The following is a 17,738-nucleotide window of genomic DNA, read 5'->3' as shown; positions in this document are numbered from 1 at the left end:
CTCATGGTTTATAAAAACTGAGTTTACGACAGAAAAGCTAGTGGCAGGAACCCACTCGCAGCTCTTATTTAATGAAAATAATGTTTGACATTCTTCTTCTCTGAATAAGTCATTATTTATACCTTGTGGTCATTTCTGCAGGCATAAAGGTGAATTGTTCTCACCGAACAAAATGTTTGTGAAAGTGGAATTCCACCAATCCATGTCAGATATTCCTGCAGCCGCCAGCCGGCATTGAACCTGAATGTTCAGCTAATAGTCCATCAGTTCAATGAGCTGCTCCAGCGTTGAGTGGCTGTGCTAAACTCAAATCTGTCGGTGAAACCATGCAATAAGTCTGAAATCCACTTTAGATTTGTGCTCTCAGATCAAAGTGCCGAGTGTTTTGAACGACGATCAAATGGAGCAGAGAGAGGGAGCGGGGGCAACAACACTGACTCCGAGGAAAAGGATTAAAACAGCCATTAATTTAATATATTCCTCCTCGAAGTGCTGCTGCATTTTTTAAAGCCGATGACGCAAACGTTAATGCCTGCCACGGTTTGTCACTCCATTCATCAGCGATTCTCTTTGAGGATCACTGACGAGGATGCCTCTGGGAAGCGCTGGGAAGACAAACACAGGCGCCGAGAGCCCCACCGTTTCAAAAATAAATAAATACCAGTCTAAATATCGGAGACAGATAGCACACAAAAAAAGATGATGATGTGTTTGCATTGAAATCCTTAAGACGCTCAAATAACCACTGGGACGCAAGACAGTTTTACATGAACTCCACAGATTTATTAACCTCTCCCCTGTTCCCCCTGCAAAAAAGCCAAATTTTCTTATAAAAGGCACTTAATTTCCCTTACCTTTTGAGGCATGTAACTAAACAACTCCTGTGAGAGCCAAGTTGGGCTTTTAAATTAAATATATTTACAATAAATAAACCATTTTTTACAGATTTATACAGATAACCATGACACTCAGAGAGGAAAATACACAAATATTTCCCAACATCCTCCCATTTAAACAGTATAAGCATACACATTGATATATTTTTGCTTTGCAAAACTGGAGAACAGCATGAACAAGAAAATACGGGGGAACAATACCGAACATTTCCCTTTATGTATTGATTGAATACTGTTCATAGATACCTGTGTGCCCTTCAGCAGCAGCAGCAGCAGAGAAGTACCCAACAATTCAGCTCAAGTCCTTAAGCAGCTCCTCAAGCAGGGCGCATGATGTGTGTGTGAGTGTTTTCCTGTCAGACATGTGTGGGGCTGTCTGAGTGTGGGTCAGTCTTGGCCATGTGCAGAACCACAGCAGGGGATTTATAGTGGCAGTGCGTGCTGCCGCAGTTCACGCCGCCGCAGGGCTTCCTCCCACTAGTCCTGTCCGCCAGCTTCCTGCTGCACAGGCCCTGCCAGGTCTGCAGGGTCTTGGAGCTCCACACCCACACCCCACTGGTGATCCCCACCACCAGCGACATGAAGATCTTCAGCATGAACACGGCCACCGTGGGCACGGACGTCTGCAGCGAGCAGTCGCCGGCGGGGCCCCCGAAGGAGCCGCACTTCGTCTGCAGGCCCCTCAGCTTCCAGTAGTCCATGTTGAGCCGCTCGTAGAAGTAGCAGACGATGACGCATGTGGCCGGCACCGTGTAAAGGATGGAGTAGATGCCGATCTTCACCATGAGCTTCTCCAGCTTCTCCGTGTTGGTGCCCTCCGTCTTCATGACCTTGCGGATGTGGAAGAGGGCGACGAAGCCCGTGAGGATGAAGGAAGTGCCGATGATCAGGTAGCACGACAGCGGGATGAGGACGAAGCCAGTGAGCGCCCCCGAGTCCATGCTGCCCACGTAGCACAGCCCCGTCAGCTCGTCTCCGGCCACCTTCCTCATGGTGAGGATGATGATAGTCTTGAGAGCGGGGATGCCCCAGGCGGCCATGTGGAAGTAGTTGCTGTGGGCTTCAATGGCCTCGTGACCCCACTTCTTCCCCGCAGCCAGGAACCAGGTGAGGGTGAGGATGACCCACCAGATCGAAGATGCCATCCCAAAGTAGTAGAGGATGAGGAAAACTATGGTGCACCCAGTTGACTCCAGCCCCTCCTGGATGATGTACAGCTCCCCGTTCTCCCGGTCACAGGCGATGTTCTCCGGGCCCGCCACTGAACGGATGATGAAGGCCACGGAGTAGACGTTGTAACACATGGAGAGGAATATGATGGGCCTCTCGGGGTACTGGAAGCGGTGGGGCTCAAGGAGGAAGGTCAGTACAGTGAACGCGGTGGACACAAAACACAGGATGGACCACACGGTCACCCAGATGAAGGCGAAGTCCTTGTCCTGCCTGGACCAGTAGACGTCCACGGCTGGCGAGCAGCGCGGGGCGCAGGACTGGCTCTTGTCCACGAACTGGAACTTATCTGGGTTTTCGCAGGAGCCCACAGCGCCCGGAGAGCGGGCCCCGCTGGCACCCGGCTGCCATGGCCTGTGGGGCACCGGGAGCATCCCCTCACCCTTCTTACCCTCCGTCCTGGTTTCGTTCTCGGGGGCCTCCATGCACAGGGCGTTGGGGTCATTCCTGGTGGGCAGCTTGGAGCAGTTGAGCGAGTCGGGCCAGGTGTAGCTGAACTGCTTCATGATGGGGGCACACTTCTCCCTGGCCTGCTCGCACATGGGCCTGCAGGCGGGGATGGAGGTCGACACTTTGTCGGTGCACATGGGGGCGTAGAGGGAGCAGAGGAAGAAGCGGAGGTGCACGTCACAGCCGTATTTCACCAGGGGGGCGAACTCCAGCAGCTTGATGGCAGCCTCCTCCTGGTCGTCGTGCTGCATGAAGTTGGGCATCCGGGTGAGGTTGTAGCCGATCCCCTGGCACATGGGGATCACGATGGGCTCGCACTTAGCCGGTCTGTCCCGGTCCAGGTCGTACGAGCCAATCTCAAAGCTGGAGCTGGAAGTCACCAGCAGACATAAGGAAAGCACCACCTGCAGCGGACAACAATCCATGCTGATTATTTTCAACTAGGAAAAATAACAAGTCTGTGTCCTTTAGGAATACGCATGAAAATGTCAAAGAGAGACGGAGTGGTCCCCCTTATTTCCACATACAACTGGAAAAAATCCCTCCGAAAAAGAAAGAAAAAGGGGGGGATACTGCAGCACACAGAGTCTCTTAACGCTGGACCACGAAGTCCGTAAATAAACCAGATTAATCCAAGAGAAAGCTGAGAAACAGGTCCGTAACCACAACGTGTCAGCCGGGAAACTTCGGTAATCAGCTGAGCGGAAACCAGAAGAATAAAATGCGGGGAGTTAATCCTCGGTTCGACCGGGAGAAACCAGACGGGAGGTCGGCTGTTCGTCTCGCTTTTTATCGGCTCCAGAGGCTCCTCTTCCTCCGCTTTCAGGCTCCACACTGAAGTTTGAGAGCCGCTCAGAGGGACTTCACTCCCAGAGCAGACACAGAGGAGGAGGAGGAGGAGGAGTGAGCGCCGTGACGCTCACATTTCAACCCCAGCACCACACAAGGAAAATTATCAGACAGATGCTGGAGGATGGTCAAATACCTCTGACATTTCTTCCGCGAATAGTTCACTCACACGCTTTCCAAGAGGCTGCAGTTTTATATGCGAACCTCCTGCAACCATTAACCGATCTGACCAAGTTTATTATTTTGTGCTCCACACCGTAACATGCAACTCGCATTCATTTAGAAGCTGTTAACTAGGATGACTTGGAAAGAGCGCACGTAGATATGTGAATGAGCAGCCTGCGCTCAGTTATTTTTACATTTATACAGGGCCGCATTAACTATAAAAAGGACCAAGGGCTAAAATGATCACAAGGGCTCCCTCTGACCCTCAAGTGTCCTCCATGTAACCCAAGTGTTTTATTTTCACCACAGAATGAATATAAATGAAATTAATATGTAAAATAAACACAGAGGTGATATTTTTGATTAGTTTGGACAATGTATCTGAAAATTATGTATATCCCAAACAGATTTCTGTTCAACCAAGAAGTTTGAGCAGAAAATTTCCAATGAGCCTTTCTTATAGGAAATGAAAATGACTTCAAATTAAAGATCATAAAATACTGTAAGACGTATATTAATGTTTTTTTAATATATTTATTTAAACCTGACTTAAAAGGAGGGCTGCACAGTGGTGCAGTTGGTAGCACTGTTGCCTTGCAGCAAGACGATCCTGGGCAAGAAGATCCTGGGTTCGATTCCCGGCCTGCGCTTTCTGCATGGAGTTTGCATATTCTCTCTGTGCATGCGTGGGTTCTCTCTGGGTACTCCAGCTTCCTCCGACGGTCCAAAAAAAGCATGACTGTCAGGTTAATTGGTATCTCTAAAATTCTCCCTAGGTGTGAGTGTGTGTGCATGGTTGTTTGTACTGTCTGTCTCAGTGATGAACAACCATGGACACAGCCTCACACTCACACCTAGGGACAATTTAGAAAAGTCGGTTGTTTGGAGAACATAACTGCTAAATAAAACCATCCATAAAGACCCCCAGGTTGGGATTTAAACCCACAACTTTCTTGCATCAAATCAGCAGTGAAAACAACTCCCCCACCATGCAGTCCTAATATAAATAACTAATAAAAATGAATGAACTTTTAAATCCATCAGTTAAGAGTTAAACCCTGTCCTCTGTGGTAATAGTGACATAAAATGGAAAAACTCTTGCAAAGTAAAGTTTTTGAAATAATCTAGGACGGAGGCAGCTTCTGAATAAAAAAGCCAAAAATATCCACGCATTAGGTCACTTTAATAAAATCCACTGGATGTTGCTACAAGGATTCCTTGTCTTTATTATATGAGGATATTAAAGAAAATGAAGTAAAATCTATCCATTACTTATGAGAAACCTGTCACTACCTGCCTCTGCTGCCCTCAGTTAGAGTTTATTTTTCTCCGTTGTGGTTATAGGGAATAACTCATTCCACCTGTAAGACGATAGTCCCAGGGATGTCTTACTGTCCCTGACTCCAAACTACGAGTTCTGCTAATGTTTTCAAGAAACAAAATGTGAAACTTTATTGAGCCTCACAGGTCAGATCCTCTAAAACCAGAGCTGTCTTGCAGCTGGCAGAAATCTCACCGCCTATTTTACGTGAAAGACTCAAAGTTGGAAGGAAGAGAGCGCTTTAAGGCGAACATGACGAGGAACAGACAGCCTGAAATCAAACACACAAACACAAGCAAACATCTAGCCTGGACCAGGATGATTTAATGAAGAGACACAACCTTGTGCAGAAAGCAATAATGGATGCAACACTGACTGTGCTGGAGGAGGCTATTGTTTCCATCTAGTGGCGGCTGAATGGGAAGAGCCTGTAGCTCCACAGCTGTTGCACGGAGCATTTGATCTTTTCTCAAACAGGGAGGGAACTCGAGGATTTTGGCCTCTCGCCCTGCAGGACTGAATTGCTTGTCAACTGCATGCTGTCTCTATTAGCCCCAGCGCTAAAAGTCCGCCTGCTGAAGGTGGTTTTGCACCTGTCTGGTGGAGACTGACCCTGCTGTTTGTTACATTAAGATGTTAATGTTGACAGCATACTGAGGGAATAAGGGTCTTTTATATGCTAAATAAAAAATGTGAGACAATGGGCTTTTTATACAAGACTGTTGAACTATATCTTATTTCCGAGCAAGTGCAAGCAACCCAGTTGGCACTGAGATCTGGTGACTGTGGAGGCTGTTGGAACCTGCAGTCATATTCAATAAATTAAGAAATGTGTTCAGATGAGGCCAGTCTGCTTGTTTAAAAATACCCTTTGAAAATAACCTTTAAGCAGGTATTAAACATATTTTTCATTAAGGTCACATTCCTGTTTTAAATATGTTTTTTTTCAATGGTCTGTTATATTCTATTTTTAAATGTCACATTTGTAAGTAAATAATCCTCATAATTAACAGAAATAAAGGCTTTCAAGCATCCATCTGTATGTAATTAATCTATATAACATGCTTCACTTAGTGATAAAGTTCCTGAAAATTTAAATTGAAGTTAAAACAGTACTAGCTTCACAAAGAAATGAACTGTGAGATGCTGTCTGACTGCAACACCACGCGGTCTCTTGCGTGACTCTGCACAACACTCTGTCGCTGCAGTCCTTCTCTCTGTATGGAGTCGCTGAAGCCGCCTTCGGGATTCAAATACAATGCAATTTAAGTTATAACCCATCAAAACAAGAACCTTAATGTCCTCTGTTGCCAAGTGTAGCTGCAAATGGCATCTTTTGGGGGTCGACCACAGTCAATGGTCAGTCCACGTTCCTGCCCATATTTATTGCCATAATTAAGAACAAAGGGCAATGGAGACACACCCAACTTAGCAAGCAAAGAACCAGACATTAACTAGCTGCAGTCAGACTTGACAATGCTAAAGACGCTTTAGTGACCTCCCCATCAGTTAAACAGTCAGTTTATTTTCTTCCTTGTCAGATCCTTCCATTTTCTGTAACCTTTCCTGCCTTCTGCCTGTTCTCCAGTTATTTTGTTGTTCCTATTAGATGTTCCCCAAAAGACTGCTATCAAGACAGACTTTAACCCAAGAGGCTGAATCAGTATTAATCCCCCTTCCACTCATAGGCATAACCACAAGACGCACATGGTTCTACATTTAGTACTTTGCATTTGTCGAGAATTTATGCAATCTGAGAGCAATTTCATGAGAATTTGTTTGAAATAGGAACTAATCAACTAAGTATCACTGGGATTCTCAGTTATTTAGAATGCATGAAACTGAATGCGGACAGTTTTGAAACCTGACTTAAGGAAACATCCTGATTCTTTTTTAAAACCATGTGAAAATAGAACTAATAGACGATGTGTATGCCAATGACATAAATTCGATTGTTGTTTTGTACATTGATTCTCCCTTTCATTGGGATGAAATGCACAGATGTGTGTGTATCCCTGCAGAAGTGAACACCAATTCTACTATGACTTTGTTTCAGTTGTGTAGAAAGATTGACTCACTGAATACCAAAGAAAGCTATCATATAAATTCCTGCCCAATTTATCTCCAGCTATGCCTCCCTAACCAAACATTCTTTCTGTTAAATTGAAAAAAATTTCATCATGACTATTACTATATAGACTGAACACATGCTGCAATGCTTTAAATTTGTGTAGCAGCTATGCAAATGACATCAGTAACCTAATATTAACATCATTTAAGCACATGCAGTGCTATGCAAAGGCTCTGTCTGTGATGTGGAAAATTTACTCACTTCCACATGCCAAACTGTTGAAATTCTGGTAATTTGACCACTCCTTGACTTAGGTGCTAATCTTTTGACTGCTTCCTGGCCTCACAGTTGCATTAAACTTGAAGTCCCAGATGGTCACCTGATCACTAAAGTGAAATGAAACAACATTATTTTGGAACAAAGATCATGCCTACCCACTCACAAACCAATCCTGTATCACAGTAAAAAAGCTTTTAATTCAGTACTCATGAAATCCTTGTACTCACCTCCTCCCATTTTACCTCCAGTTATTTCCTGTTTTACACAAAACAAGCCAGTGAGATCTCAGAAAAAATAACCATGTCTTATAAATTTTCCAACCTTTAAGCTAGCCATTGCCTGCTTACGCCATTTCGCTTGATTCAAACCTCACTTCAGTGCAGTGGCTGAGTTTTTTCTCATTACAGTGGATTTTTCCAATAGAATTTCAAATGGACCAAATCACGTTCAGTCCGTGTTGGCCACGCTTCCAAATATTGAATTAGTATTAACAGCCGCTTCGTTCAGCGGCTCCACTCCCTTCATAGTGGAGGATGGTTGTTTACAGTGCAGGCAATATCTGGTAAGCTGAATTAGCATCAAATTGCTGCATGACAAATGTCATGGCCAAACATCAGCGGTTGGGTAAAACTAAACAGAATCTCAATAGCCGAGAGCCCAGACCTTCAAAACAAAGCGTAAAACCAGGAACTGGTTTTTCACCAGGCTACTAAATAACAATACCACATACAGTATTCACTGGTTATATTTTTAAATTAACAGTTGTAATGTTAAACGTGTCACGCTGTAGATTTTGTTCCTGGATCGACATCCATAAGGAATAAATAGCAGTGTTTCCTTGATCAGCTGAGGAGCCACAGGGTCTGACCACAGTGCTCCTGTGTGTCCAGGGCTCCACAGTAAGACACCATTGTGCTTCTGGCGTGTTTTTATTTCACCTAATTGTGTTATTTCTTCTTGACCTGAACAGAAAATGGTTGAAGGAGTAGGAACACGGGTAATGGAGTATTTACATATTTTTTAGGCTTGCAGCTGATTTGTTTTGAGAAGGTCATTGTTATTTACTTTGCCATTCAGTGGAAGGAATGGATATATGTTATTTATTCCTCCCCCTGCTCTCACTCTTCTCCTCATGATACTGCCGCATGTCAAGCCTATGTAATAAGTAGCCTCTACAAATAACCCCCCATCTTTTATTTCATGCATTCATCAGCCGATCTGGTGGCGTGTGGGTCTGGTAATTACTACCTCTTACTTATTGGTTATCATATATCAGGTACAAAGCTATAAACATCCCCTGGAACAATGGGGGAGCCTTGCCACAGCCTGGCAAGGCATTGCTATCCCAGAGCCACGGCCTGTTTGAGGTTGTTATGGGTGTAATAAGAGACACCTCACACATAAAGCAGTACATCTGGACCAGTGTACAGCTTTTGACAGGGAGCATAATGGTAAATTGTTGAGGCTAGAATCATGTCATTAACTCTTTATTCAGGCTATGTATTGTAATCTGCAGTGTGGGCAGAATCTGACATGTGTGAAAGTTATCATGAAATGCAGTTGTAGTTTTCTGTTTTCCAATCATAGCTGCACTTATGCTGTCTGGTAAAGCGATGGCACTCTCTTCCTTCCAGATCATCAGTTTCAAAAAGTTATTAGCTGCAATGAGGGGACAATGTGCGCAAAATGTCTCAGTTACTCCGTTATGCAATTTTACACAGTGCTATTAGGTGACTTTGTGAATAGTCCTGATTCAATGCTTCAGTCCATCTGCGTTCCTCATCCAGTTCTGTTTTCTAATAGGATGATGTCCTTCACAGCCGGAAACAGGTAGCAGGAATGACGCCGCCGCCATTTCCTCAACACGTCAGGCTTGGTAAGATTAAACAAGGGAGTGATTCAGCCACTCTTCAAATGAGCCAAGGTTTTTTTTTTATTTGCTCATGGAAGAAGAAAACAACATAGTTTTTGTGTTTATTGCTCCTCTAGGTGAACATTTAAAAAAGAAAAAAGAAACCAGTCATAAGTAATGGACAGTCCAATGAAAAAACTAATGCTCTACGTCACAATTTAGTAAAATTGTTATTTTGTGTGCTTCTATTGACTAAAAAAATCTTTATTTGATTTGTTAAGGAACAGAACCTTTCTGATGACATTCTAATGTCGCAACACAAGTGGGAATAGTAACTTTGGCTGAATAACAGCACTAACCTACATTATATATTACACTTCTCTAATATGCAAGATTATTTTTTATTAGCATTTTCTCTCCAGTTGAGAGAAGTAGATGAAAAAGCTGAAAATGTATTTCACAAGTATTTTAGAAACGCAAATGTAAAGATGGTTAAAAAGCTTTGCTGGTGTAAAATTGTTCTCTTTTGTGGTATGAATTGGTGTAAAATACTTTCTATGAAACCTCCGTTATATTCCCTTATGGTCAGGTCTTTATTGTATTTAACAGTTGGTTCTGTATCAATCCACATGGATAAATAAATGTTAAAGAATAATAAAGAAGCCAAGTTAGAGTTTATAGCCTGGATTGATCTCTTTAAGTGTCAGGAAAACCCAAACCAATATTACAGAAGTTAATCTAGACTCTTGCTGTTCGTTTTTGGTTGAGAAGCCTGTGCAACGCTGCATTGCGTTGATGAAATACTCCCTTCGGGTTGTTGAAGGGGGCGGCGGTTCTTTTCCTTATGAAAAGGTGAAACACGTTGGGGTTGTGGAGGGATCAAACGTCTCAGGCTTCCTAGCAATGTTTATACCTCTTTGGTGCAGGAGAGAGTTCAGCTGAGAAACAAGCATCTGACTCAGAAAGCAAAATGTAGTTCTGGTTGTTGAAACACTGGACCAGCTCCCTACCCTTGTAAGGATATTTTGGTGTGCTAGGAACCTCTCATTACCAGTCTTTACTTGTTTTGCTGACTTGGGAAAGGCCAACAGTTGTGTCCCTTGAGGTGTCCTGTGGTCCTTCTGGTATCCTGTTGAGGGTAATTTGGGAGTGAGAGGTCACTGACCTGGTGCACATAACTAATTAATCTCTTTGCAAACACAGAAAGAGAGGTTAATTTTACCTGCAAGAAGTGAAACAAATTTCTGGTAAATATTGAAATTTACAGGCATAAACGAAGCACAGATTCCCCGATTTAAGAGGATTAAGATCCGATTACTCATTTTTACAAATCTTGTTCCATTTACCTCATCTAGCAAAGACCTCCAGTCACTGGAAATGTTTGCAGCTAAGTGAGAAGCAACCAGGTTGAAAGTTAGCACCTCCTGATCTGAGACTTTTATTCACAATAAGAAAGGGCTGATTAATAATTCTGGGTTTGTTGTATCTTGTGATCTTTGTTATGAATGAGTGTAAAACAAAGCTGAGGAACAACCTGGGTTAGTGTGTACGTTGACAAATGTCTGTTGTGGTAAAGAAAGTAGTCAAAAGATGAAAGGTAATACATCTGTTGACACATTTTCAAGAGGAAATAGCAATTACAAGTGACAGAAATTAGCTTCCCTTGCAGAGAGGTTGAGCTCCGATTGAGTCAAAGTGAAGATCTTGAATGTTTAGAAGATTGCTCAGAAAGGAGTCACTGCTCTTCTAATATTAAATAACACCATTTAAGCAGTTTGGACATTTGGTGTGGTTGCGTTTTTGGCAAGATCTTGTTCCTAGGGAAATGTTTTGGGGATGATCCACCAGGAGAAGCAGTTACTTCTCGAATCTCTTTCTGCTTAGAGTGTCGTTCCTTTCAACCAAGGTCCAGGTGCCCAGCAGGAAGTAACTCAGTTGATTATTGATAGCTTGAGATAATTCTTGTGAAAGTGGTGCCTGTTGAATTGGCAACATTGTTGGTAAATCACGTGCAGGATGCAAAGTGTAGAGCTTTATTTATCTTGAGATTTAGTTCTGTGAGCAAAGATAAAATGAAGATTGATAGGCGTCGTGGGTTAGTGTCTGTTGTAGCTCATTGGGTAAAATTGTTTACCTTACCACAGAAATGTTTTTGTACCAGCTGTGGTCATGGGCTATGGGCTTGACTGAAACAATGAGATTGTGATTACATGTAACCAAAATTCGCCTTTTTGCAAAGAGGCTGAGCTTAAATATAGACAAAGTGAAGATCTAGGCTCTTTGTGAGTTGCTCATAAAGGAGACTCAGCTCCTCCAACGTCCAATGGGGAGATGTTTCAGACATGTCCAATCAGCAGGATGCTTTGTGGAGAACAAAAATATTCTTGAAGAGACTATGTCACAAAACTCAATTCAAAACACACGGGAGTTCTACTAGAAAAGCCAAATAATCTTAAGAGACAGAGATCTGATCTCTGAGGAATTATGCTTAAAATCTTGTTTCCTGCAACATTAGTCCCATGTAATCAGCAGACGACTCAATTGATGGGTGGATGTCTGCAGGTTAAGTTGCCTGTACATTTAGTTATTATAGGCTACGCATTAATATAGATTAATATAGATATTTGTCAGTGCTAAAAATGATCTTTGCTGATGTTAAATAACTTCCACATCTTAAGAAAGATTGTCTGACAGCAATAAAGTGACAAATTTGACTTGTAAACAGAATAGTCCTGTTTGTAAAACAAATACATTTTTGTCTTGTAATCGGTTTAAAAAATCCCCCAAAATAAGCAAAAAGCTAAAACAATGTTCGCTAATTCACAGCTGACCTCACTCTGAACTACTCCAACATAGCTGTGACATAACCTCGGTTTGACCTCTGCAGGGAGGAAGTCTATAGGGTTACAGACCTACAGCTGAATCATCAACTAGAAAAAGAAGAGGACAAAACACTCATAATTGGATACATTTACAAATCATATACAACACAGATACAAACAGTAAGTTGAAATCAGGAAGTTTTGTAAAGATCACGTAAGTATTTTTGTCATTTTTTGTATAATTTGCAGCTGCAGGATGTTTATCCATACTTGGGAGATCGAGCTTGTGCTCTGATTTAGCTGCAGACACAGATAAACTCGGTATATCTTCAGAATCTGGTAAACAAGTCAGGGTGACACTTTTCCCAAGGTTTTCTAAAACAAATCAGGTTCGTATGAGACGGATTTGTGCAATTTAGTAAAAGTTCACGTGAGCGGAGGACAATATTTACAGTCTTTTGAGTTTTAGCCGTGTCAGAGTCATGAAATAATGTATGGATGTTTGTGCGGCGCTGAAGCATTCTAGAGGTATGTCTGCATTTTCATGGAAAGTTTCATCCTTAATAGCTTGTTTTGAAAACAGTTAAACATTTCTCTTTTGCTTTTAAAGGCTGAAGTTTCGAAGTGCACACACACATCCATGCTTCGACCTCCTTTGGGAGCGATGCCGTGGAAAGCAATAATGGTTCAGGGTCACGCAGCGGTACAGCAGGGTGGCGGGGTGTTTTGAATGGACAAGTTTTTGGAAAGAGGCGTCAAAGGACTTAGAAAAATCTTAAGATAACGTTTTTCAAGTAGGTGAGCCTAAACTGTGATATTATATTGTTTAAATTGTTGTAATTTCTGTGGGAGGTTTTAGAGAGGGAACGATAACCTGTGTGCCAGGACTATATAACTTGAGAGGATGTCACAATCCGCTTTCCTGGAATGTAAGTACGCAAAAACGTGTTCTGCATTGGTAGGAGCGGGAATTAATTGGGTTTCACTGTGGGTCGGAGAGCAGCGAGTGGCCGACTTCAGGCCGTCAGCCAGACCGACATGGAAAGACTAAAAATGGCCCGCTGGGTGTTGGAGTGAGCAAGGGTAAAAGGACCAACTAGCATATCTGACTGGAAATAACACACACAGTTGCTGTTTATTTTGTCAAGGCTTGCCAATCACCTTTAGCGAGTGCCACATCATATGATAAACAATAGTTTACATTTATTTATTTTATATGCATCATACCACATTTAACAAAAATATAGAAACAAAATTCTATCTAAAAATGTATTTACTTCTGCTCTTATTTACTTTTATTCTTATTTTACCTTTTTGCATTAAAAGTGATTTAGAAATGCCTAAAGTCTGCTGACATGTATTAAAAGATTGTTTTTGGTAATAAGGCACCTGACAAGGTTCAGATCCAACAGAGTGCAAAACCGCAATGTCAGCATTAATAGAAATTAAAAGTTTGATATTCTTTGATATAAAAAATGAAAAAGAGCTGATCTCTGGTGTACACCTTTTGGAAGAAAAAAGCTAAATGGGGTTTCCACCAACATGGAGAGGATTGATCCAATCAAATCATTCACATTCAGTACAGTTCAATATAGAACATCCCAGTCGAAATCAGTAGATCACATGATGCCAGTTTGTATAAAGGTGTCTAAGAAAGCCTAATCAGATGCATCATGTAGTTATGCATGATAACTACATGATGCATGTAGTTATCATGATTTTGTCTCTCTGACCAAGACAAAATCAGGCCCAGCATTAGAGACACTGGTGCAGGTCTCACTTTATTGCTCTTTTGTCATCTTTACAAATAAAATAAAGGTTTCAAACTCTTAAAAACTGTCTCAAAAAATCGCTGCTGAGTGTAGGATTATCCAGTTCAGGTTTGGTCAGTCTAAATATTTTAGATTTTTAACTAGAGACGACCAGTCTCATATCAACATTGCATTAGCCCCTTAGCTATTGAACCATGGTGCATGGCGTTATGCAACCTGCCATAAGTGCAGACACCTTATTTAATCCAAATATGGTTTATTTTTCTGCTTGGTACCCAAGTTTATGCCACATAAACAATTTTACATGTGGAAGTTTCTTGAAAGTTCACGTAACTAAGTGGCTTTAGTGGCCAACTCTGTCAACATAGCAGGGAAAGTCATCAAAATAACAAAGACACTGACTTCTTTTTGACAAGAAGCATAGTAGCCTTTAATGCTACTCTCTGACCAAAATAAGGAGCTGTACTAGAAAGCTGTAAACATCCCTCATCCTGACAAACAGGTGATCAGGCCAGGTATGCAGACATATAAAGTTACATACAAAGGCAAAAAAATCGAAAGAGATAATTGAATATATAAAAGTAATAAAACCTGATCTGAACTGATTTCATGATGCCTGTGTGTTTAAAAAGACAGATGCTGCAGTTTTATAAGTATCAGTTGTTGATTTTGTAAATTTGATCCTTTATGCAGGAGCAGAAAAGTCTTGGTTTTGTTTTCCATCTTTGCGAAACATTAAGTGCTGACTGAACCTCAGCATTAATTGCTCAGACATAAAACGACAAAAGCACGAAAATATTCAGCGCTGCTGATTTACAAGAAATCAGATGATAAAAAAATCAAATGCAATCTGTTGCCGGCCAATAAAATTGTTACAGGATCTCTTTGTTGTAAAATATAAGTGGTCCTGGTGAAAGTTTATTAGCGAGCGTTATTAGTGAACCAGAGTGGAAAACCCTCTGTGGTGTTCATGGTCAAGTTCCCACTCTCCCCCCACTGTCAGCCCCTCACATTTCTCTGTCCTCTCCTTCCTCACTCCTTCAATGTACTGTCGGAAAACTAATAAAAACCTGAAGGAGGGCAGATTGCTCACCCTTCTTTGAAAAAAAAAAAAAAAGTAATGGCGAGGATTATTCCTGACAGCTGTGCAGTCCTGAGCCCATATCTAAGGAGCCGCCGCCATAGAGGTCGACTCGCACTCAAGCCTTTAAATCAATCACATGTCAAGGCTGTGAATAGCAGACCAATAAGCTCAATTAACACAAAAATACTCTGAATCTGTGCCCTTCTGCCGCCCATCACCACCTCCCAGGCGAGGCCTCTCAGATCTCAGGACATGTGAAGACACCGGCAGCCCTGAACCCACCACTGATACGTCCCAGCCGCAGCTTCACAGCGACATGCAGCCCTTCTCAAGCTATAACTTAAGCATAACTTAAGCCTGCACTTGCACACAAACAGCTTGGAGCCTATTTATACATCATGTCCTGGCAGCGCGCATGGGAAAAGAAGACCCCAGCACTATCAACGTATCCAGTGTTGTCTGCCTCTCAGTGTTCTTCCCCCCGACTGATGGCGGGCAGGACAGAGACATGAGATAGCTGCTTAGGATAGCTGAAAGATGGCTGCTTTAGATAGCTGGAAATACCAAAACAACTTGATTATGCATTTGGCAAGATGAAGCAGTTGCTGATATTCCACACGCTGCATTCCTCCCCGCCACTGGCATGTAATTGTGTGCAGTGTCATGTTATCAAACCATTATCAACCAAACAGCAGGATGGTATCCTTTAAGCCTTAGGTCCGCCTGCAGAGCGTTGTGACTCACTTTGTTGTGAAACGAAAGAGGCCTTAACAACCGATTTTCATTTGGATACCGTTTCATCTGGTACCCTAAAGAAAACAAAAAGACACGGGGAAACAGAATAACAGAAGACCTGGCAACAACTGTTCTGTAAACTGTAATTATAAAAAAACAGCACAAAATTAACAAATAAGGTAAAAAGTTGGAAATGTACAAACCAGTCAAAAGATTAAGGTGTAAAACATTTTAGTCTGAAAAATATGTAGTGCTCTTTGAGCAAGATCCCATTAAATTATTTATTCTAACTTTTTAAGGCAAGCTAGTTGGGTTTATTGTGTATCTTTTTTGTTCTAAATACATTCAAAATGTAAAAGTTTGATCAGTAATAGAAGATGCTCTCATGAAAACAAAAGAGGAAGAGGGATGCAAGAATCAAAACTTTGCAAAACTGTTTAACTTTAGCCACCAAATAAATTAATCTTTTAGTGAGAACTGGTAATGAAAGTTGACAGGAAAACTTTACATTCAATTTAAGCTAAAGTTTAAAAACATCAAATATGAATGTTTTTCCATGCGCATAATTCCATTTTATAGCATCATCCGGTAACTATGTTGTTATATCAAATAGGTCTTAAAAGACATTTTAATTAGTTTAGACACAGATGTGGAAAAACCATCAGTATAATTTTGTTAGTGACCAAAAAGGTTCAATAGATTCATTAAAAAAAACAACAATATAATTAAACAGGCCTGGGCAAAAATGATGGTACTTGTAGCTGATATTTTGTGTCTCAACTTTCTGAGGCAATTACTGTAATGAATTTCTGTAACTGTAACTGGGCATGATTGAGAGCGCTAAGACCCTCCTCCAGGCTCTGATTGGTTGTTTTTGACCAGAATTGGTGTATTGCAATAAAATGCCATTTTCAGAGAGATTATCTGTCTCATATTATACTGTCATGACATAGTGTCACAAATATATTCAAAAATGTTTTAAAAGGTTACAGAAATTAGCTGTAGAAATTAAGTTAATTAATTTCTACAGCAAAAGAGGAAGAGGGATGCAAGAATCAAAGCTTTGCAAAACTTTGTAGAAATTAAGTTAATTAATTTCTACAGCTAAACCTGCCAATGAATGGGCAAATGCTTGTTTGGATGAGAAAACAAGTAATTTTTAGGTTAAAATAAAAAAATTATTGTCTTAATTAATACTGGAATAAAAGTTAATACATTAAAAATGAAATTTTAATCTAAATAGAGATGTAAAAAAAACATTTGTTTACATCTCTACTGAGGATAGGATGTTGATTCTCTCTAAAAAGCCCACTTAAAGTTAAAACAAATAAAAGTACTTGTTGGAAAACATTTCAATAGTTTAAACTGGGTTAGCATCTCAATTCTTCTACATTGTTGTTTGTTTGTTGACTGCCGTAATAATAATGGAGACTCAAGTCTCAATGAGTGAAAATACAACTTGAAAGAAATTTGAAAGGAAACTAGTTCAAATTTGGAGCATTTCTGAAAGTTTAATTATGTTCTTGCAAATTGTGGAATCAAACCAGATCAGGAATTCAATGCAAAATAAATCACATCTCAACATCCACATCCGACAACCTTCTTAACATTTTGCTGACCTAGACGTCAGTAAAACTCCAAACAAGCCCAGTTGGGACATTTATTTAAAGAAATTTCCCTCCACTTTAGAGTGGTGTCTGTGTTTTTTTCCCTAAATTATCTTTCACTGTCTCTGATATCCAAAGGACCAGAAAAGTGGGCTACCTTTGCAGTGGTCTGATGCACACAAAGTGGTCCAAACGAACTCATTTTATCGGTGTGTGTGGTGATATCTGCTGGAGGTGACGGCTGGTGATCAAACCCAGCACAGAAACTCAGTAGGGTTCCTTCCTGTTTTCCTGTCTTATCTCCGTTCACAAGATAACATGGCACCAGTATATTAGATTCTCCATGCTGGCTTTGTTTGGGGAGCTTTAGGTGTGAATCTGTTGTTCCTCACTCACTCGCTCTTATTTAATCCATCTGATTGACTGCAATCTTGTTAATGTGCAGAAAGCGAAATAGACGTCATTTTTAACTTGTGGTGACTCATTTTGTTCCAGAGCCAAGTTAAATAATGAGGTAAGAGAGAGTCTGTGGTCCATCGTAATTACAACGATGAAGCATAAATCTCTTTTAGGTCACCCAGCATTTGTAGTGTGCCTCGGTAGTC

At 41.3% G+C, this 17,738-nt stretch overlaps 1 protein-coding gene across 1 annotated transcript; it reads right to left on the bottom strand.

Annotated features, from left to right (window-relative positions):
- Positions 1-758: 758 nt before the first annotated feature.
- On the bottom strand, positions 759-3,472 carry fzd9b (frizzled class receptor 9b). Its single transcript, XM_027999653.1, has one exon. It carries the CDS (start codon positions 2,999-3,001, stop codon positions 1,253-1,255), a length of 1,749 nt encoding a protein of 582 aa, XP_027855454.1. The 5' UTR covers positions 3,002-3,472; the 3' UTR covers positions 759-1,252.
- Between the last annotated feature and the right edge of the window lie 14,266 nt (positions 3,473-17,738).

This window comes from Xiphophorus couchianus, chromosome 18 (assembly GCF_001444195.1).
Source record: "Xiphophorus couchianus chromosome 18, X_couchianus-1.0, whole genome shotgun sequence".
Taxonomy (NCBI): domain Eukaryota; kingdom Metazoa; phylum Chordata; class Actinopteri; order Cyprinodontiformes; family Poeciliidae; genus Xiphophorus; species Xiphophorus couchianus.
The sequence above is the reverse complement of the archived record's forward strand: the minus strand, read 5'-3'. Positions and strand labels throughout refer to the sequence as shown.